Below are 24,848 nucleotides of genomic sequence, written 5' to 3'. Positions count from 1 at the left end.
GAGTAGAAAAAGGCATTGTATATTTTTTCTGACAGAGTATCTTCAGAGCAATTTTGTTTTTAACATTGGGGTACAACGAGAATATTTATATTATTTCCAACTGCGTAAAGTTAGAATTTCAGTATTTTACATGCAGAGAATATTTAGATGGTGTATATACTCCAAAAGAAAGTAGAAAAGGGCATTGTATATTTTTTCCGACAGAGTATCTTTAGAACAATTTTGTTTTAACATTGGGGTACAAAGAGAATATTTATATTTTTTTAACCACGTAAAAATGAAATATATGTATTTTACAAGAGAGAGAATATTGAGATGGTGTATATACTCTGAAAAAGAGTAGAAAAGGGGATTGTGTATTTTTTCTAACAGAGTATTCTTAGAGCAATTTTATTTTTAACATTGGGATACAATAAAAATATTTATAGCTTTTCCAGCGGCATAAAGTTATAATTTCGGTATTTTACATGAGAGAGCATATTGAGATGGTGTATATACTCCAAAAGAAAGTAGGAAAGGGCATTGTATATTTTTTCTAACAAAATATCTTCAGAGCAATTTTGTTTTTAACATTGGGGAACAAAGACAAGATGTATATTATTTTCTAACCACGTAAAGTTAGAATTTCGGTATTTTACATGAGAAGAATATTGAGATGGTGTATATACTCCAAAAGAGAGTAGAAAAGGGCATTGTATATTTTTTTTCACAGAGTCTTCAGAGCAATTTTGTTTTTAACATTGGAGTACAAAGAGAATATTTATATATTTTTAACCACGTAAAAATAAAATTTATGTATTTTGCAAGAGAGAGAATATTGAGACGGTGTCTATACTCCAAAGAAAAGTAGAAACGGGCATTGTATATTTTTTCTAATAACGTGTCTTCAGAGTAATTATTTTTCTAGCATTGGGTTACAAAGAGAATATTATATATTTTTTAACCGAGTAAATTTAGAATTTTGGTATTTTACATAAGAGAGAATATTGAGATGGTTTATATACTCCAAAAGAGAATAGAAAAGGGCATTGTACATTTTTTCTAACAGAGTATCTTCAGAGCAATTTTGTTTTTAACATTTGGGTACAATGAGAATATTTATATTATATATAAACCATGTAAAGTTAGAATTTCGGTATTTTACATGAAAGGGAATATTTAGATGGTGTATATACTCCAAAAGAGAGAAGAAAGGGGCATTGTATATTTTTTCTAACAGAGTATCTTCAGAGAAATTTTGTTTTTATCATTGGGGTACGTAGGGAATATTTATATTTTTTTTAAACCACGTTAAGTTAGAATTTCGGTATTTTACATGAGGGAGAATATTGAGATGGTGTATATACTCCAAAAGAGAGTATAAAAGGGCATTGTATATTTTTTTAACAGAGTATCATCAGAGAAATTTTGTTTTTAACATTGGGGTACAAAGAGAATATTTATATTTATTTCTAACCGCGTAAAGTTAGAATTTCGGTATTACATGAGAGGGAATATTGAGATGGTGTATATACTCCAGAAGAGAATAGAAAAGGGCATTGTATATTTTTTCTAATGGAGTATCTTCAGAGCAATTTTGTTTTTATCATTGGGATACAATGAAAATATTTATAATTTTTCTAATGGCATAAGGTTAGAATTTCGGTATTTTACATGAGAGAGAATTTTGAGATGGTGTATATACTCCAAAAGAGAGTAGGAAAGGGCATTGTATATTTTTTTCTAACAAAATATCTTCAGAGCAATTTTGTTTTTAACATTGGGAAAATTTGTTTTTAACCTCTCTGCTACAGGTACTATGAAATCACATTAGTCAGATGTCCATTAGTTAGAAATGTTTCTGTTAGTTAGATGCTTTGTCTATGTTTTAATGAGAACCTGCTATCGAAGAACTAACTTGTGTTTTCTTTCCCGGGTTGGCTTGAAGGAGTACTTGAGGACCATGAAGAACAAGATGAACACACCAGCAGAGACATTCCGCGCCTTGAGCTTTGTTTTCCAAGCATGAGCATGGCAGAGTGGTCTTTTTAATTCAGAGTTCAGGGCACCACCCTGACCGTTTCTCATTAAGTCCCCAGTAGGTACCAAGAACCCCCTTTTTTTTTTCTATTTCTTTTTAATAGAGTAAGGATCTTGCTATGTTGCCCAAACAGGTCTTAAACTCAAGCAATCCTTCTACTTCGATTTCCCAAAGCACTGGGATTCCAGGCGCAAGCCAGTGTACCTGGCCAAGAACTTTTGTTTTTAGCAAGTTTCCAAATGATGCTGGTCTGCCGGTCCTGAGACCACACTTTGAGATTTGTGGGATAGGAGGCTGGGATCTTTATCCATTGACTCAACTCTCATTCCCCGTGGTTGAAAGTTTGCCCTTGGGCATCCCTGGGAGACCTGGGGGCTGACAAGATTCAAAGGTTTTGGAGAAAAGCCCCCAAACAGTGAAATGGGATGCACTTGAAGTGGGGCACTGTCATCACCCACCTGCCCACATCAGAGGTGGGCTCAAAGGTAAAGTGTGACCCAGGCATGGTGGCTCACACCTGTAATCCCAGCACTTTGGGAGGCTGAGGTGGGCGGATCATGAGGTCAGGAGTTCAAGACCAGCCTGGCCAACATGGCGAAACCCTGTCTCTACTAAAAATACAAAAAGTTAGCTGGGCGTGGTAGGTCATGCCTATAATCCCAGCTATTTGGAAGGCTGAGGTAGGATAATTGTTTGGACATGGGGGGTGGAGGTTGCAGTGAGCTGAGATCGCACCATTGCACTCTAGTCTTGGCGACAGAGCAAGACTCGGTCTCAAAAAAAAAGATAAAGCATGGCTCACAAAAGTTCTGCCAAATACCTGTCTGTGCCTCCATTTCTTCCTGTTTAAGATGGGGTAACTATACCAGTGTTCTAGGGTAGCGTGTCATCACCCTTGAATACAGTGTTGCTTCCTGTCATGACTCTCAGACATGTGGCCAGACTAGAGCCTCCAGCAATCCAGGAGCACAAACAAGCATGCCTTAGAACAAAGCCTGTACTCAGGGTGCCCTTTGCTGCCTTACAGGAAATCAGAATGACCTGGTGGACAACTGTTCATGAGGACAAGAGTCAGCATCACCACCTTTGAGTCCCAGGCTGCTCAGATCCATGTTCCTCACTGCACCACCTCATCGTACCCCCGATATTGTTAGTGTCATGTCACTCCCTGACTCAGGAGCTGCGGGTGACTCTAGTGAGAGTGGAGCAGTTGCTCTCTCATCTGTCACCTCCTCCCCTCACCTCTGTGCAGCCGAAGTCCAGGGAGTCTGCCTCTCGCTGTCCTTCCAAAGCTTTCTAGGTCTCTCCTCTGTGCCTTTGATCAGATCTTTCATGCTGCCCAGAACACTGTCTCTTTCTCCCATGCCAGGGATATCCATTACTTTCTTCAAAGTCTGGCTCAAAACTCGGCACTCTTGGGAAATTTCCGCTCCAGGGAGACAGGGTCACACAGGGCCCAGAGAACCTTTGTGGGAGGCAGAAGCCCTAGGTTTGTTTATGTCCTGGTTCAGGCACTTTGCAGCCTCACAGATGACATTAAACAAGCTCCTTAGCCTGTTATCTTACCTTGGGCTACCCTAAAAGCTGAGATTATCATGTGGACTTGGATGTGTGTTGTTAATTTGGGAAGTGATCCAGGGAAGCTGGAATGAGGGGTGGGAAGTAGGAAAAATCCACTAATTATGTGTCATTGAGCCCATCACCACTGGGCTACTGGAGATCGATCACACATGGCACTCTGTGAACCGTGTTAAAAGCCCCTCAGCATTGGCCTCCCAAAGAATGGGAAGCTGGGATCTTTATTGACTCAATTCCTATTCCCCAGCATTGAAGGGTGCCCTTGGGGAACCCCTGGGAGGCCTGTGGGCTGACAAGACTCAAATGCTTTGGAGAAAGGCCCTGAGACAGTGAAGTGGGATGTGCTGAAAGTGGGGCGCTGTCATCAGCCACCTGCCCACGTCAAAGGTGAGCTCAAGGGTGAAGTGTGGCTCACAACAATCTTCTGCTAAATCCCTGTCTGTGCCTCAGTTTCTTCCTTTTTAAGAAGGGGTAACCATGTTCTAGGGTAGCATGTCAAATGACAGAGGTGACATATATGAAGGCGCTGGCTCAGCACACACCAGCCACCCCAGCCTCCCAGACTCTGTGTCTGCTCAGCTCACAGGTGCTGTCTTGGGTCATGTCTACCTGCACGTACAGCCCTCAGTGTTTATCTATGGCTATTCCAGGTCTTTCATCTTAGCCAAAGATAAGGGCAGGGTTCTTCCCTTCTTTTTCTGTCACCCATCCCAGAGTGCCTACTACATAACTGAATGCCACATAGGCCCTTGGTACAAATGGGTGTCGACTGAATTTGCTGTTTCAAAACAGTTATCTGTGAGCCTGTCCTCCTCCAGAGCTGCCCTGCAAGGTCAGGGAGAAGCCACGGGGCAGCATCCTAGCCGGCTTCTTACAGCTGAGAGACCAGCTCCAACATTGCATGAGCCCATTGCCAAACTGCTAATGAAATACCATGCACTGTGGCAAACACATGGCAGCCTGGGGAGGGAGGTCTCCAGGCGCCCTGAGCCCTGGTAGGGCAGTGGGCAGCAGATCATGCTGGCCTGCCCTGCGTGAGCTTTCAGCACAGATGCAGGTGAGGTTCCCAGAGGTCGATGACTCATGCCTGCATCTGTAACTGGTTATTCCAGATGCTGCCCTGCAGCGGGACTATTCTGCTCTTCCCACCCCCAGCACCAGTACAGCATGGGAGTGCATGAGAGTGAGCCTTGGTTTCTTTAGGGGAGTCACTGCATAATTGAAGAACAGTGTTCACGACAAAGACAGAGGGACAGGGCCAGAAAGGGAAGGCAAGAAGATGATGTTCCAAACTACTCTCGGCAGAAAATGTGCTTTGGATATTTTGGGCTATTTTTTCAATTGTAGGGAGCATTTTCCCTGAGACACTGGTTTGTCATCAAGTTAAGTGATGTTGGGTCTGAGGCACTCTCTGCATCTATAGCCTGGAATTGTCTTCTCTGGGCAAAACCATGTGATGCACATGAGGCTCAAAGCTGGACATTCTTTCAGTCTATACCATACTTAGCAAAGACATCCGGCTCAACTGCTCTGAGAAAAATGCTAAACAACTTCCCAGAAACAATAAACATCTTCTACCTACCTGAAGTGTTACGTTTAGACAGGCTTTTAAGATGATTAGCCTCTATAAAAATATATGCAGGCATACCTCAGCGATAGTTCAAGTTCAGTTCCAGACCACTGCAATAAAGCAGATGTCACAATAAAGCAAGTCACACACACGTTGTGGTTCCCCAGTGCATATCAAAGCTGTGTTTGCACTACTACACTGTAGCCTATTAAGTGTGCAATGACGTTATGTCTTTTAAAAAGTACATACATCATTTTGAAAAGAATTTATTGACAAAAAAATGCTAACACAGAGACAGAGTGAGCACATGCTGTTGTGGAAAATGGCGCTGATAGACTCATTCGATGCAGGGTTGCCATGAATCTTCAATTCGTAAAAAACACAATATCTGCAAAGCACAGTAAAGTGAAATGCAATAAAACAAGGTATGCCTGTAAATAACTCTAGAATCAGTTATTTATTCTTTTTTCCCTTCATCTGGAATTCCTACCTCATTATCTCCAGCTACAGTAATCCCATCCTTAAGAACTTGCTCAAATGCCCCCTCCTCCAGGAAGTCCTCACGATCACCTCCACCAAAAAGAGCTCTTCCCTGGAGACAGAAGGAGGGCAGGCACAAAGGAGACAGTTTGTTTCCTTTATTGTTTGACCTCACATAAACTTTGGTGTCCTGGGAAGAATAATGCCAACATTTCCACATTATACATGTAGAAATCAAACTCATATAAATATTTGCTTTAATAACTGTGTATAAATGCAGTTAGAGAGAGAGGGAGGATGAGGGAGATTGAAAAATAAAAGGCCAATGGAGAGGAGGCTATTAAATAATGTGGTGATGATTTATTGAGAAGTAAAGGGAATTCTTCTCTGTCTTCTTCTAAATGATCGGTTTCCAACTTCTAAACACTCCCAGATGTTTCTGCCTTCCATTCCTCTCTTCAGGCTGCCCTGACATTTGTTAAATGGGCTCCTGGGTCCTGGTTTGCAAATGTTGCCACTTTGAGATCCATAGATGGTCATCCCTGGCTCCCTCCGGGAGTGTCCTAGAGTCACAAGCTCCATCTGCTCCACAAGAGATGAGTTTGTTCTGTTATCTCTTTCATCATTAGCCAGAGCTCTGGGACTTGGTTAAAACTTTAGGCAATTAAAAAGACTGACTTACGGGGATCATAGTGTTTTCTCTGTATTATCCCTGCTTGAATTTAATTTATGTTCTTGAATTCCATTAACCTGAAATATATTAAAATACCAAGATGTTATGAAGAATGAAGACAAATCTGGAAAAGTGTTGTCTGTAAAGTTTCTGCCAGATGAGTAGTAACGGAGGACAGCCTTCCCTCGCGATGGCTCCCACCTTCAAGTCATGAACATCACTGGCCAGAGCCTCAGGGAAGCCTTCAGCTAATCCTTTTTAAAGGAATGAGAGGTGGATGGAGGAGGGCATCTCACCTACAAGCTGGCTCCCAAATGTCATGTTGTATTAGTAATTCAGCTCATGGCTTCACACTGCAGGTCTACTCAAGGAACAAGTTACGTCATGTTTGCAATGGTCTTCAAAGTATGTCATCCTTTTCTTTCCTCTTCTACTGCCGCCAGCTTATTCCAGGTCTAATTGTCCATCTGGTGTGCCTGGCCTTCCCAACTCCAGGTTACTCCCTCTCTAATCACCCTGTGTCCCTCTGCTGGCCTCCCTCTCCTCAATCACCCCGTGTCCCTCTGCTGGCCTCCCTCTCCTCAGTTACCCTTCATCCCCCCACCAGCCTCCCTCTCCTCAATCACCCTGTGCCCCTCTGCCAGCATTCCCCTGCTCAATCACTCTGCCCCCCCTCTGACAGCCTCCCCCTCCTAATCACCATGTGTCCCTCTGCCAGCATTCCCCTGCTCAATCACCCTGCCCCCCGTCTGCCGGCCTCCTCCTCGTTCACAGACCCTCTGGTTGGGTGTCTTCTGTTTTTGTTGTCACTTTAGACAGCAGTTCTTTCTGGTCGTCATCAGCCGTCACCAGTGACAGCACATCACCAAAGCCCTGGGTGCAGTCTATCCTCATTGCGACTTTGTGCTTTGGTTTGCACCAGGCCATTGGTTAGAAAGCTGCTCTTCCTCAGGCTCACCTGTCCATGTTCTACCAATGTCTGAAGGTCTGGTTTAAGTGCCATGTCACCGGCCTTTACCACATCCCCTCTCCTCTATGCTGTGGCTACTGTTGCTGCCATGGCCACAGCAGGAAGCCGACCGTGGGTACTGACTGCCACATAAGGACAATGGTCACACAGCTCCAGGAACCCCTGAGCAGCTGCAAGGAGGCACAGTGATGGCACCGGTGGCTGTGTGCCCACCCACTGGCAAGCGGTCCCCAGAGAACCTTCTTACCGCATGTGGTCCCCATTCCTTTCTCCCTTTGGGTCTGGCACCTACGTTGTGGAGGGTGAATGCCCAAGTGAACTTCCTAGCAACAGGGCACTCCTGTTGCCAACAAACAGAAGCATGGAGGGCTGTGAGTAAGCTCTTTTGAAACATCATAAAATAGAGACCAGATCAAGGAAGATGCCTTTCAGAAACATTAGTTAGTTTCCTATATCAATAAACAACTGCTAGATGGGATCCACTATTGCAGTCTCCTGATAGCCTCAGAAAAAGCAAAAACCACACTTGCCATATATCCTGTATTTGGGGGAAAATCAAGGAACTCCCTGAGGTTAATCATATCTGCTCAATAGAAACTTTCATCTGAGAAGCCCTAAGTACTTTGGACATGTTAGCGAGTAGGTCCTAATAATACTCCTATCAAGAAGAAAAAGGTTAAATTTACTTCACCTAAAGGTTGGGGAAACTAGAATAGAGACAGAGAAAAAGTGATTTACTCAAGTTCAGGGAGAACAGAACTCAGATGAGATAAAATTCAGAGGCTGGAATCTCAAACTAATGTACTATCACAGTACGTTACTCAATGCACACTCATTCATTCATTCATTCATTCATTCATTCTGTGACAGGCACTGCACTAGGCTCCAGGGAACAACAATGAGCATAAGACCCAGCTCTTCTCAAGCTTATCATCTAATAGATGAGGCCGAGAATGAAAAGTAAGCATACAGACAAAATCACTAGACTGTGCTAAGAAGGAAATAGGCAACCCCTGAATCCTTATGGTACCTGTCATTTGTTCTCACAGCATCCCTATGAAGAATGTATTTTACAAGTAAGAAAGCAGAATCTCTACAAGGTCAGGTACTTTCCCAAAGCCTCACCACTCACAGGTGGCAGAGCAGGAATCTAAACACACTACCCTCTCCCTCCAACACCCATTTACCATGGAGCCAAAATGCATCCACACACACCTGGAGCCAATCTCGGAAGGATAGACAAACAGCAGGTCTGTGGCAGAACTCCCTTTTTCTTCTAGCGTTGTGTCCCTGTTCATCAAGGAGAAGAGGCTGGTGGATAGCACAGTCTGAGGAAGGAATGGTGTCTGTCTTCATGGCTTAGGAAGCTGCAAGACATTCCCCATACTCCTGCTCCAAAGAATATGTTCATTCTAAGCAGTATATACACAACAGTTAAGATGCTTTAGTAGGGGCCAGCACGGTGGTTCACACCTGTAATCCCAGCACTTTGGGAGGCTGAGGCGGGCAGATCACTAGGTCAGGAGTTCGAGACCAGCCTGGCCAACATGGTGAAACCCTGTCTCTATCAAAAATACAAAAATTAGCCTGGCATGGTGGTGTGCACCTGTAATCCCAGTTACTCAGGAGGCTGAGGCAGGAGAATGGCTTGAACCAGGAGGAAGAGATGGCACCACTGCACTCCAGCCTGGGTGACAGAGTGAGACTCAAAAAAAAAAAAAGGCATTAGCAGGTGTCTCTGAAACAGGAAACGTTCCCCTGTCCCTCACAGGGCATGCAATGGGATGTGGCTCATTGCTCAAACCTTGAGGGGAGCACACAGATGGGCAGGCTGGTGGGCTCTGACCCCACGGCAGTATCCAGGGGTGAATGTGTATAGCTGAAGCCCCAGTGGGTATGTGTTACAGGATGCTCTTTTAGTTTCACCGTCAGTAGGCGGCTTGTGTTAGTCAGCTCAATGGAACCCCTGTCTTATTGCAAGGACAGAGGGCTTTCTGTATCCTGGGGTTCTTGCCTTGGTGTGCCAGAAGAATCAGATCACACCTGCACTTGGAGAATGAGTTCAAGGTTTTATTGAGTGGAAGTAGCTCTCAGCAGATGGGAGAAGCCAGAAGGGGATTGAGTGGGAAGATTTTCCCCTGGAGTCGAGCTGCTCAGCAGCCAACTCCTCTCTGACCACCCGAGCTAAAACTCCAAGTCTTTCTGCTGGTGGGTGCCCTGTGGGCCTGTGGTGCCTATCAATGTGCTCTTGACATCCAGCTGCCTGTGTGTTTGCCTGCTAGGGTCTTGGGGTTTTTATAGGCACAGGAAGGGGACATGGCAGGCCAGGGTGGTCTTGGGAAAAGCAACATTTGTGTAGGAGAACAAAAATCCCTGTCTTCACCTAGGTCTGTGGGCACGGGTTGGGGGTGGAGCCGTAACCAGAGGGCCCCCTCTACCCAGCACTTCCCTTTCCCTCTTCCATACTATTTAAAAGGACCACGTCCTTCTCTTCCCAGCCCTTCCTTCCACATCACTTCAACACGAGGGTCCACGAGGTGTCAGGGGCTCCAAGGATAGAAAGACGTTGTCTCTGTCCTGGGTAGGATGATTATCTAACAAGGCAGATAAAGGCTACATTGGAAATAAGCAGAGGGCACAGTGGGCTTCACAGAGGAAATGCATCACTTTCTTCCAGGAGGAAAGGAACAAAGGGTAAAGGATAAGGAGGTTCACCTGGTGCACAGATAGGGGAAGCGTGGTAAGAAAGAGGCAGCAGAGTCTCCCAGCCCTGAGAAGAGACAGCATGGGGCCAGGGGTCACTCCAACCACTGGGACAGGGCACTCACGGAAGAGGACATGTGGGTGGGGAAGGTGGAGTGGCAGGGACCTGGAGGGTCCACGTTGCATCAGATGCTGCCTCAGTTGCTTCCTCGTCTGCTTCCCTTGCTCCACTCCTTTTGGGGTGGAGAACTGGCTTTATCTCACCACGCTATCTTCTGACTCTCCTGTTTGCTTCACGATGGTCACAGCTAAGTCTGTGAAACTCAAAAACCCCAAAGCGAAACCACCTCTCTTTCTCCTACAGGCACAGAGCCAAGCACATATAAGTCCAAAGTATCCTGGCTGGCCACTTCACTGCCGTGTCTGAGTTTAGAAACATGTTGAAAAGGGCAGCTGACCTCTGTTCTTCTGGGTACCTCTGTACCTTCCCTTCTCTGGGCAAATGATTCCCAGCTGTGAAGACTTGTGCCTAAATATGGTGGAGGAGATCTCAGGCTGAGGAGGAAATTGTCTCTTCACAGAGGCGGGGAGGGGGGAACTGTGGAGCCCAGTCACCGGAATTCAAACCCCAGCACCAGTGTTCCTGGAGTGTGATGCCAACAAACTGCCTTCTATGCCTCAGTTTCTACATATGTCAAATGGGACATATGTCAAATTCCACTGCAGGAATTTTTTATTTAGGTTAAGTTTCTTTATTTAGATTTGAAGCAAGCTCTGTGCGGAGAAGGAGCAAGCAGTCCAGGGAAATAGTGGGAAGGGAGGCTGAGAGTGGGAGGGTGAGAACCCGGCAGCCCAAGCAACAGGGAGGGAGTGGAGAGCAGAGATGAGTGCCTGGAGACAATGAATCCACCTTTGCAAAATGACGACAGTAAGAGAAACCTAACATAGCTAACTCTATTTTGCTTCTAACCTCCAAGCCTTTCTTGTTTATTCCTGGGTATAGACTAAGCTAACTTTGAAAGGACTTTAGTTCATGGTTTCACCTTAAAGCAAGGATGATAATAACCCTCCCCAAAACTAAACTGCCTTTGTGAGACTAATGAAAGTCCACAAGGTTAGGATCATGAGTGAGTTAATTGGAACCAGCTACTGTTCTGGAGGTCAAAAGATTTGTAATGTCCCCAATTACTCCTGTAGATAACATCATTACTGTAGAACCTAAGATTTTTTTAAAGGTGTTTTTCTGACTTTTGCATTTCTGACAACTGATTGACCCCGCTGGGTCCTGTGGCCTCCACCTGGAGGGGCATGAAGATCACTTTCCCTGTGATTTCATCCCCAGTCAAGTTGTAGCACCCATTACCTAGTCCCCTGCCCACCAAATCATTCTTTAAAAAACAGTCTCTCAATTTCAGGGGAGACTGATTTGAGTAATAAACCCCAGTCTTGTGCTTAGCTGGCTCCATTTATTCAACTATTTCTCTATTACAATACTGCTGTCTTGGTAAATTGGCTTTATCTGTGCATCCTGCAAGACAAACCCATCAGGCGACTACAGTAAAAGAGGCTGGGTTCCAAGAATGCTGGGTTGGAAGTGACCAGGCTTTCCCTGAGAGCAGCTATGGCCCCAGGATTCTTGTGGTCTCAGCACCTCAGGCAAAGGAGATGGCACCAGACAGGCCCTCAGGTGGCACCTACCCCTTGCCCTGGAGTTTGTCCTATCTTCCTCCAAATGTGATCATGTTCTTACTTAGACAGGAAGGCTGAGAAGGGAGGAAGGCCCTCTGGGGGCTTCCTGTGGCTTAGCTGGGGGCACCTCTGAAGGTTCAGAGACATGGCCCAGCAGGACAGAAGCCAGCAGTGGACAATGCAGCCTGATGCAGAGGGGTATGGTGTGGCATTCAGCTATTCTAGGAGGATCAGGTCTTTGTGTCTTGGAAGAGACCAGAGCTACCCCTCCACCTCCAGGCTTGTTCTTTCTCTCTGCCCAGGGCTGCTTGGCTGTGTTCTCTCCTTCTGCCTCTCTGGGGCTGCTTGGCTGGAAATAAACCACTACTGTCAATTTGTCATCCAAATGTGCATGGGGCATTTCCTACCTGTTTCCTCTGTCTCTTAGAAGTGGACAGACTCCCCTCCATTCCATTTTCTCACCACCTCCAGACTCTCGTCCTTTCCTCCAGCCCCCATCCCGTCCCTACAAGCCAAGGCCCTCCCCTCAACGTACCTCCATGTTCCACTCTGCCTCCTGGTTGCCAAGTCTAGGTAGGGTCTTCCTCTGGTTCTCACCCTCCTCAGCCACTCTGCTGAATGAGACAGGAGGCTATAGTGGTTCTGGTCCCCTGGAGAAAACTCTTCTTTTAGGTGTTCATTGTCATCCTGAATTTGACTTGGCTTTTCTCACCATTTCTTTTCCATTTTCTTATTCTTCTTCAAGGCCCAGTCTTTACTCCTCTCTTCACCTGCCCTGTCTCACATTTTCCTATAGCATCCACTGCTTCTCTGACAGCATTTCCCCACTATGTTCCTTAGGGATCAAAAAATAGAAAATGCAGCTTCACAGGCAGTTAAGAGGCTGCATTTCCACCTGTGATCCACACTTTAGGTAGCAGGGTCTAGAAAACAGGTGCCATGCTGACATCTGAATTCTCTACTCAGAAAGCAAGAAGTATTTGGGATTTACTTGTAGTTTAGTATGAGACTGCCTGGGAGAGGGAGACGGCAGGAGCCTGGGAGACTTGGAGAGAGACAGAATGGCTACAGGCCTTCCCAACAATTTGAAATCATTTGCACTGTGCGGGCATGTGGGAAAGCCCCCACTGCTGCTTATCTCTCCAATTCAGGAAAACATGCCATGTATTCTGTGTAGGACCAAAGCAAGACTACAAACAAATGGTCCTATACCCTGTGTCTAAGTATCTAGAAGTTACTAAGGTAACAACTTGGTTAAAAAGTTATATATTATATCCTCTTGACTTGAAAAATACACCTTCACAGAGAGCTGGATGTCCTGAATTGAATTGAGAAGCTTCTAAAACCTTGGACTTTCAGCTGAATTGAGGATTCAGGAGGACAGGCCCCAGATTCCTTCTCTGCCCATCCAGCCCTGACTGGCACTGGGAAAGGCCTCGGTATGGACGTGTGGACCCTTCGACCCAAAGAGCTGACCCACCAGAGAAATGCTGTTGTATCTGGCTTAATTCCACCCATTGGATTATATACGTTCAGCAAAAACAAACATAATAATAATGATTATTTTTTGTTTGTTTTTTGAGACGAAGTCTTGCTCTGTCACCCATGCTAGAGTGCAGTGGCCAATCTCGGCTCACTGCAACTTCTGTCTCCCTGATTCAAGCGATTCTCCTGCCTCAGCCTCCTGAGTAGCTGGGATTACAGGTGCCTGACACCACATCTAGCTAATTTTTGTATTTTTAGTACAGACGGGGTTTCACTATGTTGGCCAGGCTGGCCTCGAACTCCTGACCACAGGTGATTCACCTGCCTCAGCCTCCTAAAATGCTGGGATTACAGGTATAAGCCACCATGCCTGGCCTGATAATTGTTTTTTAAAGGAGAGGAGCAGAAGAACTTTCCATAAGCTCATGCCTGAAATGAGCATGGGCAAAGACATACAAATCTGCTGTTAGTCTCTTAGTCAGTTTCCACTCTTATTTGCCTTGCATCGAGGGAGTGTTAAAAATACATCTTTTTTCCAAAAATGCCTTCTAAATGTAAGTCAATTTCATTAGCTGGTACTTAACAGAAGAAAGCACAATTTATTCCCCTGCTGAAGACAAGAAATGTGGCTTTTTGTTTTTTCTTAGAGATGGGGCCTTGCTATGTTGTCCATGCTAGAGTACAGTGGCTATTCACAGGTCCAAATACAGGGCACTACAGCCTGGAACTCTTGGCCTGAAGCAATCCTCCCACCCTAGCCTCCTGAGCAGCTTGGACTACAGGTGCATGCCACTGTGCTCAGCTAAGAAATGAGTTTTGTTGTTGTGGGATTTCTGGAAACAGTTTGTTAGATTTTACTATAACAATAACATCTTCCTAAGAGATTTTCTGTTTTTTTGAGATAGAGTCTCACTCTGTTGTCCAGGCTGGAATGCAATGGCACAATATCAGCTCACTGCAGCCTCTGCCTCCCAGGTTCAAGTGATTCTTCTGCCTCAGCCTTCCAAGTAGCCGGGATTACAGGTATGTGCCACCACCTGGCATATTTTTGTATTTTTAGTAGAGACAGGGTTTCACCATGTTGGCCAGGCTGGTCTTGAAATCCTGACCTCAAGTGATCCACCCACCCCAGCCTCCCCAAGTGCTGGGATTACAGGCATGAGCCACCATACCCAGGTTTCCTTAAGAGATTTTTAAGGGTAATTTTGACTATGCTCAATATTACCTTATACATGACCCTATATAATCAGAATAGTTTTTAGAAACTATACCAAAATAGGCTGACCCAGGAGAGCTACCAGAAAGAGGAGACCAGGTAAGAGGCTGTTGTTTCTATAACAGGAAATAACAACTCTTGAGTAGGATGGTGGTTATAGGACTGGGAAGGTATAGGTGTCAGATATCACAAAGAAATACTCAACAGAGCTTGGACATGAGTTAAAGATGAGTCAAAAAAAAAAAAAAAAGGAATAGGTGACTGCTGTCAAGTTTTAAGCTTGGATAACTTAAAGAGCAGAAATGAGTCGGGAGGAAGACCTGATTTCTGGGAGGAGGATCTGAAGGGTCTAACTGCACACAATTTGAGTTTCAGGGGCTGGTGATCCATGCAGCTATGGAAGATTCATAGCCACCAGGAAATGCAAGGCTAGAGTGGGCAGGGAGGCCAGCACTAGAAATGGTGCAGAGATGATGGTTGAAACTGTAAGAACAGATACAGTTTGTGAAAGAACAGTAGAAACAAGAGATACCTGGCTGGCCACGATGGCTTACACCTGTAACCCCAGCACTTTGAGAGGCCGAGGCGGGTGGATCATGAAGTCAAGAGATTGAGATGAAAGCCCACCTCTACTAAAAATTTTTTTTATTTTAGCCCAGCTAATACAAAAAATTCACTGGGCATGATGGCAGGAGCCTGTAATCCCAGCTACTCAGGAGTCTGAGGCAGGAGAATGGCTTGAACCTGGGAGGTAGAGGTTGCAGTGAGCCAAGATCACACAATTGCACTCCAGCTTAAACAACAAGAGCGAGACTCCATCTCACGAGAGAGAGAGAGAGAGAGAGAAGAGAGAGAGAGAGAGGAGAGAGAGAGAGAGAGAGAGAGAGAGAGAGAGACAGACACCTAGGGCAGAACCATAAAATGTGGTCCCAGTTAGGGATGGGACTGAAGCATGAGAGGGCCAAGGATGCAGAGAAGAACCATGTCGGGGGCAGGAGCAAACCAGCCCTCTTTTAAGCTATCCTTGGTGTTGATGGCGAATGATCTTCCCAATGCTAGTCAAGTCATTCCCATGCTTTACAAACTACCTAGAGAATGAAGTCCAAATTCCATAGGATGATGGCAAGACCTTCCCCATTCTGCCCCACATTCCATTTCCACCTGCATCTACAAGCCATCCCAAGCACACTAGGCACTTTCACCTCTCTCAACATTTACCCCCAACTTTGCCTCTGCTGGGAAGGTCCTTTGCTACCTGGCACATTTCTACTCAGCCTCTGCTGTCCCACATTCTTCATACCTCCTCTGCATAGCCCCTCACAGCTACCCACCTCAGGTGGAGATAACTGGGTCCTTCAGCTTTCCCACAACTACTTTGATGTCCCCCTTTTAAAATCGTTATCACTTATAGGATGCTCCCAGGAACTGCTTGATCCTCATTTTTGAAACTTCAAGTGCTGGCTAAGTAAGGGGATATAGTTATTAGTCCATTCTCAAAGGGTTATAAAGAAATGCCTGTGATTATGTAATTTATAAAGAAAAGAGGTTGAACTGGCTCACGGTTCTGCAGGCTGCCCAGCAAGCATGGCTGTGGAGGCCTCAGGAAAGTAATGGCAGGTGAAGCGGGAGCAGGCACTTCCCATGGCCAGACCTGGAGCAAGTGAGAGAAGGGGGCGGGGCCACGCACCTTTAAACCTCTAGATGTCAGTAACAAGGGGCGATGGTGCCAAACCATGGGAAACCACCCCCATGATCCAGTCACCACCCAGACACCACTTCCAACACTGGGGGTTACAACTCCACATGAGATTTGGACAGGGACACAGATCCAAACCATATCAAGGGAGCCGCACGTAACTCAACCTCTCTGCTCGGGGACTATCGACTGAGAAATTCCCTTTCGATACTTCCCTGTCCTCAAGCCTCTCACTCAGGCTAAAGAAAAGCCAGTGGTTTATGCAGAACAATGGGATTGCCATTTTCCTCCAAAGCAGTTTCTCTTTTGGACCTGGCCACCTTTTTCAATCGTATCTATCTTAGGGTTACTGTTATTCCAGAATTGCAGGCAATGTTTAAATATTGCATACTAAAGACACAACTTTTTAAGATGTTTTAAAAACTTGATTTCTTTTTTTTTTTTCCAGGAGACGGTGAGTTTTATTTTGTCTTGTCTGGATAGAGGCCTGATTTGCTCTCGAATGTTCCAGGGTGGAGAGAAATGAGGAGAAAGCACAGGATGCTGAGGTCTATTCGGCATCATCTTCTCCCTCGTTTTCATCTCCACCATCAACAGAGAGAGCAGCATACTTGCTCGCAGAACTGAACATGGACGCTGGATTTTCCTCAGGTTTCTGGTGCAGATCTGGAGTCTTGGTCCTTTTTGCCATCTTTCCGATCTGACTCCTTCCAGTTGTTCACTCCGTCTCCTGGACCACGGCTAGAGTTCCCAGTTTGGCCTTTCGGGACATTCATCCCATCTAGTTTGTTTTCATCTTTCCTGGCTGGTCCTTCCTCAGATGGATGAGCTGGAGCCACTTTGCCGCCACCACTTGTAGGGGATTGCTGCTCTGTGTCTGAGCTCTGAGATCGAGCAGGAGGGTTAGAACTTCGCTTCACCCAAGCATTCTCCGTTGGTGGAGGGGCTGGCATTACCTTTAGGGGCTGATCAGGTTTGGGAGGTTTAGAAGTTGGAGAGTGACAATCTTCCTCCTTACTGAGTGTTTCATTTTCTAGAGACTTCTCACTCTCCTTCGTGCATTTCTGCCAGATGTGGCGGAGATCCCAGTCTGCGATGACTCACTTCCTCTCCTCGACCGCTCCTGTTCCTGAGTTTCTTCACTCCACCAGCTTGGGTGTCTCTACCGAGGCCGTCTTTCTAGTTTTGGCTCTTCCAGCTGACGCTGCAACTTCTCTTGTTCCTTCTGTAGCCGTCCTTCTACTTCTCTTTCTCTAGCAGCTGTGTCAACGTGTTTTGCCCCTCCAAAGATAGAAGCAGCTCGACTGGACTGGGAGGTACTAGCAGAGGAATCATCTTCCTTAGGAGTACTCCGAGGCTTTAGATTCAGTTTGGGTCTTTGGGGCGGACCTCTATCATCATGCCTATAATCATCCCGAGAGTAATCATCTCTGGAGCTCCATGACCGATCATCCCGTCTGTCATATCGGTCTTCATAGCGGTCCCCGCCTCCTCTGTAGTCATCATCCCTGCGGTATCCACTGCCAAATGCTCTTCTGCCACTGCCTATCCGGGAGTCATGGCCTCTATCATAGTCTCTGCTCCCTCGGTCATCATAACGATTACGGCCGCGATATCGATCCATATCCCGGCGAGGGCCATCCCGATACCCATCGCGATACCAGTCTGAATCATAACGATCTCCATACTTGTCTCCAAAGCTATCGTCACCTCTTCTAGGCCGGTAGTCATCAAAGCTGTCTGTGGCAGGACGAGCCCTCCAGTCTGTATCTGTTTTATCAGAATCCCGACTTCTATCTCGGCTAAAAGAACGATAGTCCCTGTCTTTATCCTGTGCTTGATCAGCAACGTCCACTCGAATTCTCCTGTTACCTAGAGACTCTTCATTGAGACTCAGGGCGCTAAGCAGGGAATCCAGGTCCTCAAATTCGGCATAACCAAAACCTTTCAACCTCTCTGGATTGCTGGGTTCACGTGGTAAGGGCACTGCACTGATATTTAATCCTCTGAAGAATTCCTTAATTGACTCTTCTGTCACATCATAGGGTAGGTTCCCTAGAAAAGAAGTGTAGGGTGGCGATTTGGGAAGACGGCTCAGGTCGATATTAGGTTCCCGAGCAGCCCGTGGAACAGTGGGAAGGATGGAACGATCAATTGGAGGCGCCCTATACACATCATCATCATTACTGTGCCAAGTTGTTGAAACATCTCCTTCTAGGTCATCTGTTTCATCAGTCCAGCTGACTGGTTTGGAAACATAGGTGCTTCCTCCACCAGTTCCCCCATCCTCAGCCAGAAAGTCTGTAAGGGAGATAGTCTTCCCCTTCTTATTCTTCTTTTTTGCTGAGGCCGCCATATTGGGAGAGGGAAAGAGAACGCAAAAAAAAAAAAAAAAAAAAAAAAAGCAAAAACTTGATTTCTAAAACATGATGACTTCAGGCCAGGACACTTTTCAAAATTTTTCTTTGAAAGATCTTAACTTTCAAGATATTGTAAGAAGCATTTAAAAAGAACATTGCAAAACTATAAATAAGAGGTATTGAATTATTTCCTCCAAACTATTTCTAAAAAGGGCCACTTACTTAGGTAACTTTTATTGCATTTGTTTATATGTTGGCTTCAGAAATTATAAACTATTTGCCAGGTGCAGTGGCTCACACCTGTAATCCCAGCACCTTGGGAGGCTAAGGCAAGAGGATCACTTGAGGCCAAGAGTTGGAGGCTGAAGTGAGCAATGATTGTGCCACTGCACTCCAGCCTGAGCGACAAAGCAAGTGCCTGCTCCCACTTCTCCTGCCGTTACTTTCCTGAGGCCTCCACAGCCATGCTTGCTGGGCAGCCTGCAGAACCGTGAACCAGTTCAACCTCTTTTCTTTATAAATTACCCAATCGCAGGCATTTCTTTATAACCCTTCGAGAATGGACTAATAAATACATCCCCTTACTTAGCCAGCACTTGAAGTTTCAAAAACGAGCATCAAGCAGTTCCTGGGAGCATCCTTTAAGGCATTTGGACACAGGTTTTACTTGGAGTCTCGGAGATGTGACTCAATCTGGAAAAGTCAAAGGAAGAAAAGCCAAGGTGAATCAGACAATTATGTTATCAAATCCCAGGAGAGAAGACTAGTGTGCCAACACCAGGGCAGAGCTTCTGGAAGCTTCTAGAAGCCTTTCCCACCAGCTACCATCAGTGTCGCCCAAACTGTTACCCACTCTTGCGTCTCCTTGTAGTGGTACCATGCTCCAGCATTGCTCACTTCTACTTTAGCCTCTGATCTGACCCCTCCCCCTCCTCTGTCCGCAGACCTATCTTTCCTTGGCTTCTGCTCTCTTCTGTCTGCTTTCTTATTGGCCTTTTTTTTTTTTTTTTTTTTTTTTTTTTGCTTGCCTACTCTGGATTGCTTGATCTCAGGCTTCATTCGGAAAGAAGTCATACGTGGCCGGGTGCAGTGGCTCATGGTGATGATTTGAAAACCGCAGGAGGGCAGTGCAGACTTGGGAGGCTGCCTGGCTAAAGCTGCTGAGTGAAGAGGGAGCCATTTCTGACACAGGGAAGAGTGGGGAGGAATAGACTTTGGGTGAAGGAATGATGAGCTCCATTACAGACGTCTTAAGATACACTCATGAACAGTCAGATCTTGCTGATCTGGGACACACTGGGTTTCTTTAGGTGATTTTGCTCATCTCTCTTCTGAGGTGTATCAATTTTATTCCTTATTTCCAAATTATCAGAGAGTAATGATCACAGAGTTGGATGTCAGTTTCTTGACCCTCATATAGTTTCTATACCAAAGAAATTCCACACTAAATTTCTTAATGTACTAACAAATTTTGCTCTAGATTTTTTAAAGTCAGTTTTTTAAAAGTTCGAACATCTTGATTCACAGGAGCAATTTTATCAATAGAAGTGTGATACTAAAGTATTAAGAAAGATATAGCTATCTCTGCCCTCCAGTTCCTGGCACAGAGCTTGTAAAACTCTCGAGTTTTCTGAGTGATCAGGCTGAGAAGTGTTTTTTGTTATTAATAAGCACCTTCCAACCATACCTGAATTTCTGCTGATGACGTGACTCTTGGAGGATGGGGGTTGGGAGCCAGAGGAACTAACCATGTGATCAGAGTAACTTTCAGTCCTAACCCCCAGCCTCCAGAGAGAAAAGAGGGGCTGAGGACTGAGCTAACTGCCAATGATGTAATCAACCATGCCTATGTAATGGAACCCCCATAAAAACCCTAAGTGAAAAGGTTTGGGGTTTTTGGTTGGTGAACATATTGAGGTACGGGGAGGGTGGTGGGCTTGGAGAAGGCATGGAAGTGCCCACACTGCCCCCATACCTTGCCCTGTGTACCTCTTCCATTTGGCTGTTCATGTGTATCTGATATAATAAATCAGTAATAGCAAGTAAAGGGTTTCCCTGAATTGTGTGAGCCATTCTTGCAAATTATCAAACATGAGGAGGGAGGGGGTGATGGGACCCCTGAGTTATAGCCAATCAGTCAGAAGTATAGAAGATCCTGACTTGCAACTGGCGTCTGAAAAGGGAGCTGTCTTGTGAGACTGAGCCCTTAACCTCTGGGGTCTGTGTAAACTCCAGGAAGTTAGTGTCAGACGTGAATTGCAGGATCCCTTTCCACTCCAGCTGACATATGGAAAGCTGGAGAATTGGTGGGTATGGGGGAAAACTCCACATATCTGGTATCAGAACTCTTGTGAATAAAAACAGATCATAGTAAGAGCTTAGCTACTTGGGCAAGTCTGAGTAGCTAAGACTTGCCCAAGTAATTCAAAATGATATTTCAACCTCAAATTCAAAATGATATTAAACTGCCATGGGAGACCACCATTCCAAATTGTTTCTGTGGAAAAACCTTTAAAGTCTCACTAGGAACTCCGTAGGCTGCATGGGCCAACATAACATAATAACCACAAGCTACATGTAGCTATTTGAATTTAAATTAATTAACACTAAATGTGAAGCTCAGCTCCTCAGGCACATTAGTCCTGTTTCAAGTGCTCAGTAGCCACATGAGGTTACTGACTACCATACTGGCAGCACACAGAACATTCTGGAATGTCATCATAGAATGTTCTATCGGACAGTGTCAAGCTAACTGTAAGGTTCTCAAGGAAGGAAAAGGCTAGGTGAGTGGATGGTACTAAAAAAAGGAGTGTGGGGAGAAAGAGATGCGATCAGAGAAACAGAGCCACGTCAGCTAGGCTATAGCAGGAGACTGCGTTTCATTTTAGGTCAAAGGGGGGCTGTGGGATTTAAACAGAGCAGCAGCAAGGAGATGAGTCAGGAGACTACGGAAGTGGTCCAAGAGAAATAACAATGGACTGGGTGAAGTGGCCAAGTGAAGAGATCGGGGTGCGTCCTGTAGAAGGGAGAGAAAAGCAGGCTTGCTAATGGGCGGTGCCATTTGGAAACGGCAATAGCTTTAATTAACCCATTTTACCCACTGTCATCTACCCTGTCTGGGGAAAAAAATAAGAGAAATTTTCTGAATGTTCTTACACCTGAAAGTGAAACTGGTTCACAAAATAAACACATACATAATCCAGTGCCAAACACTGGTGATTTCTATAAATCACCCAAGTTTATTTTTTTTCAACAAAGAAAAAAAACACATTGTTCAATAATTCATCGTTTGGGACATTGGCAAATACCGTCTGCATTGTTCAAAATAACTGCTCCTGGCTGTGAGCTCTGCAACACATACTGATGGCCCAGGAACCTTCTTCCAGGGTTCAAATAAAACAAAGGACTCACACATGGAGGTTACGTGAGTCAACAAAAGATGCTCTATCACTATGTGCATAGAAACTCTTTGAAAAATATCCAGATCTCTAAAGGAATACAAACCTATTTGGTTTTGTTCTTGTTCACTTCATTATTGTTTTTTAGTTGTTGAAGAAAATGTTTTTTTACTGTTAAGGAAGGAGTTATATGACTTTATAAATGGAAACCAACAGGCCGCTGGCTAACACATATGCTTTCCCTCCAAGTCGAGTAGCTTTTTTCCTCTGAAAGCCTCTTTCAGGATTTTTGTTATGGTTCAGAAAAGTAAAGAAAATGGTTTCAAGTATTCAATTCCTATCAAAAACTGGTATCAAAAGTAATCGATGACCTAATTTCTTTATAATTCCATGTTTTAAAAAATAACTTAAGAAGCAAGAGGTCCGGCCCTTTACTTGTATAAATTACCACAGCAGAACTAGAGTTTCTTAAGACAGCGTGGAGAAGAGTCCGTGTTTAGCACCTCGATCATCGATCTTAATGTGGGAAACGTTTCTGATACTGATGGAAGAGTCTTATAAGAAGGTGAAATACTGAAAAAGAAAAACACAAAGTAGTGGTATGAAAACTAACAAAATTTGCAAAAAAGGTGGAGCTTATGTTATAGTTATTCCTATGATTATATTCATTATATTTGTAATATAAGACAATGTTAGAAAGGTAGGGAGGAATTAGGAACAGAACAGCTCTTCCCACAACAATGGCCTAGGGTATCAGCCAACACGTTAGGAGCTGCTGGGAAGTTAAACCAGAGCTTTGAAAAAGAAAATTAAACTCTGATTTACATGTCCAGCTGTGGTGCCTGCTGGGCTTGAAATCAAAAGACACAGGTTTCAGGTCCAGCTTCACTCCTTATTAGCTTTCCGTATTTTTCTAGGCTGCACTTCCCTGATCTGTCACAGGGAAAGTATTCTTAATTCGAAGTTACCACGAGCTCTGAATGAGATAAGGTATGTCAAGGTACACTGTAAAGCATTAACGACATGATGTAAGGTAGCGTTGTTCTTTCCTTGAAGAATTGTCAAAAGATTCACACTGTACAATTATGCAAGAACAGAAGCAAGACCTTTGGCCTGGTGGTTGTATTACTAAAACACGTGCAAACTAATAAACCTGAAACAAGAATATACCAGGACAGGGTGTAACTGTCAGAAGCTCTCACTGCAAAGCTAAATTACAAACCGAGCAATGGTGGACTATAGGCACAAATTTTTGTTTTAAACAAAATATAAATTACCCAGCAAAAAAGAGTGGTTGCTATTGTCAAATAGATGTGAAAGGCAAAACTGAGGGTGGTTGGGATGTAAAAAAACAGGAGAACGGGCAAGAATAACTAAGGTCAAACAGTGAGACTTGCTTATTCTTTATTAACTACTGAGGTATCTATGAGTTTAATTTCACACACTTCAGATTCACGTAGTCCTCTCTAGCGCTTCTGGAAACAAGAGCCAGGAACGATCATGGCCTGCCAGACTCCTCACACGCAGCGGCTGTCAGGGATAATTCCTGGCAGCTACATACTGGCTCACAACACTGTCTGCCTAAGTGGCAATGAAGTGCCGACTTCAAAAAACTGGAGCCTACTTAGTTGCATTTTATTGCACTAAGTAGGTAGGCGAAGTGCTACCACTCAGAGTGATGTAAAACGGGCTCTGTCTACAGGTTGAAACACTCCTGAATACTGAGCCTAAGAGAAAACAGGCCAAAAGAAGTGAATACCTGATCATATAAAGACTTCAGTAATTTTCCTTCACCAACTACTTTAACAATTTTTTGTTCATGCTTTTTTGTTTTGTTTTGTTTAAGTCAGGGTCTCACTCTGTCGCCCAGGCTGGAGTGCAGTGGTGCAACCATAGCTCACTGCACCCTCAAACTCCTAGGCTCAAGCGATCCTTTCACTTCAGCCTCCCAAGTAGTAGAGACTGCAGGCACACACCACCATGCCCAGCTAATTTAAATTTTTTTTTTAGAGAGGAGCAGTTTCACTATGTTGCCCAGGCTGGTCTCAAACTCCTGGCCTCAAGTGATCCTCCCACCGTAGCCTCCCAAAGTGCTGTGATTACAGATGTGAGCCACTGCGCCTGGCCTTCATCATCTGTTTTTATCCATACACTCACCCTTAAAAGGTTATCTTGGCCAGGCTTCGTGGCTCATGCCTATAATCTCAGCACTTTGGGAGGCCAAGGTGGGCAGATCACAAGGTCAGGAGTTTGAGACCAGCCTGGCCAATATGGTGAAAACTTTTCTCTACTAAAAATACAAAAAAAAAAAAACCCAGTCAGGTGTGGTGGCGCATGCCTGTAATCCCAGCTATTTGGGAGGCTGAGGTAGGAGAATTGCTTGAACTTGGGAGGCAGAGGTTGCAGTGAGCTGAGATTATGCCATTGCACTCCAGCCTGGGCGACAGAGTTAGACTCCATCTCAGAAAAAAAAAAAAAAGGTTATCTTATACAATCACAAAACATTTTAACCTTGACAAAGTGAATTAAATTCATTGTATTACAATATTAACTTATAAAAATGAGTATAACAATTCCAGTTTTCACAAAGCTCCAAAGTAATAGGAAACCCCCTTTCCCACTCCAGTTATGATACCCCTCAAGCAGTTACCTTTTCAAGTTCATCCAGCTTTTGGCGATTTTACTAAAGGCCTCTGAACCAGGGGCTGTCATAGCTTCAAAGTCGACTAACTGAAAAAGAATGACATTTAGGAATGCTCGTAAACATGGAGGACACAGGCTTAGTTGGAGATCTGTGTAACTCGTGTACCTTAAAATAAAAATCTGTAGATTGGGACTTAACACATAAACAATCATTTCTCCCCTCCTGCTCCAACGTACCTTCCCTTTGGGAATTTTTCCTGCTACTTCTTTTCCACTTGCCATCAGTGCTCCCACGATGACCGAGTAAGCAATTACACTATTCAAATAAAGAACAATGGTCAATCCGTCCTAGACAGTCTACAATTAC

The 24,848-nt window shown here is 44.7% G+C and overlaps 1 protein-coding gene, 1 long non-coding RNA gene and 1 pseudogene across 11 annotated transcripts in view; all 3 read right to left on the bottom strand.

Annotated features, from left to right (window-relative positions):
* Nucleotides 1-11,737: 11,737 nt before the first annotated feature.
* LOC103789387 (uncharacterized) lies at nt 11,738-14,651 on the bottom strand. Its single transcript, XR_008477959.2, has 2 exons — nt 12,219-14,651; nt 11,738-12,032 (listed from the first exon to the last, which is right to left on the bottom strand). It is a non-coding gene; the product is annotated as an uncharacterized LOC103789387 (long non-coding RNA).
* Nucleotides 14,652-16,483: 1,832 nt separating this feature from the next.
* On the bottom strand, nt 16,484-18,462 carry LOC100386372 (eukaryotic translation initiation factor 4B pseudogene; annotated as a pseudogene).
* A 3,176-nt stretch (nt 18,463-21,638) lies between these two features.
* TTC13 (tetratricopeptide repeat domain 13) overlaps nt 21,639-24,848 on the bottom strand; it is a 75,831-nt gene continuing 72,621 nt past the window's right edge. For all 10 annotated transcript variants that reach the window (XM_035281316.3, XM_035281318.3, XM_035281319.3 and 7 more), the window contains 3 exons: nt 24,719-24,797; nt 24,489-24,568; nt 21,639-22,411 (listed from right to left, as the gene is read on the bottom strand). In XM_035281316.3, coding sequence (XP_035137207.2) covers nt 22,297-22,411; nt 24,489-24,568; nt 24,719-24,797 — 274 coding nt within the window. In that variant the 3' untranslated portion in view covers nt 21,639-22,296. The remainder of the gene's footprint in view (nt 22,412-24,488; nt 24,569-24,718; nt 24,798-24,848) is intronic.

Source organism: Callithrix jacchus, chromosome 19 (genome assembly GCF_049354715.1).
Source record: "Callithrix jacchus isolate 240 chromosome 19, calJac240_pri, whole genome shotgun sequence".
NCBI classification, from domain to species: domain Eukaryota; kingdom Metazoa; phylum Chordata; class Mammalia; order Primates; family Cebidae; genus Callithrix; species Callithrix jacchus.
This window is presented reverse-complemented; position numbering and strand designations above follow the sequence as displayed.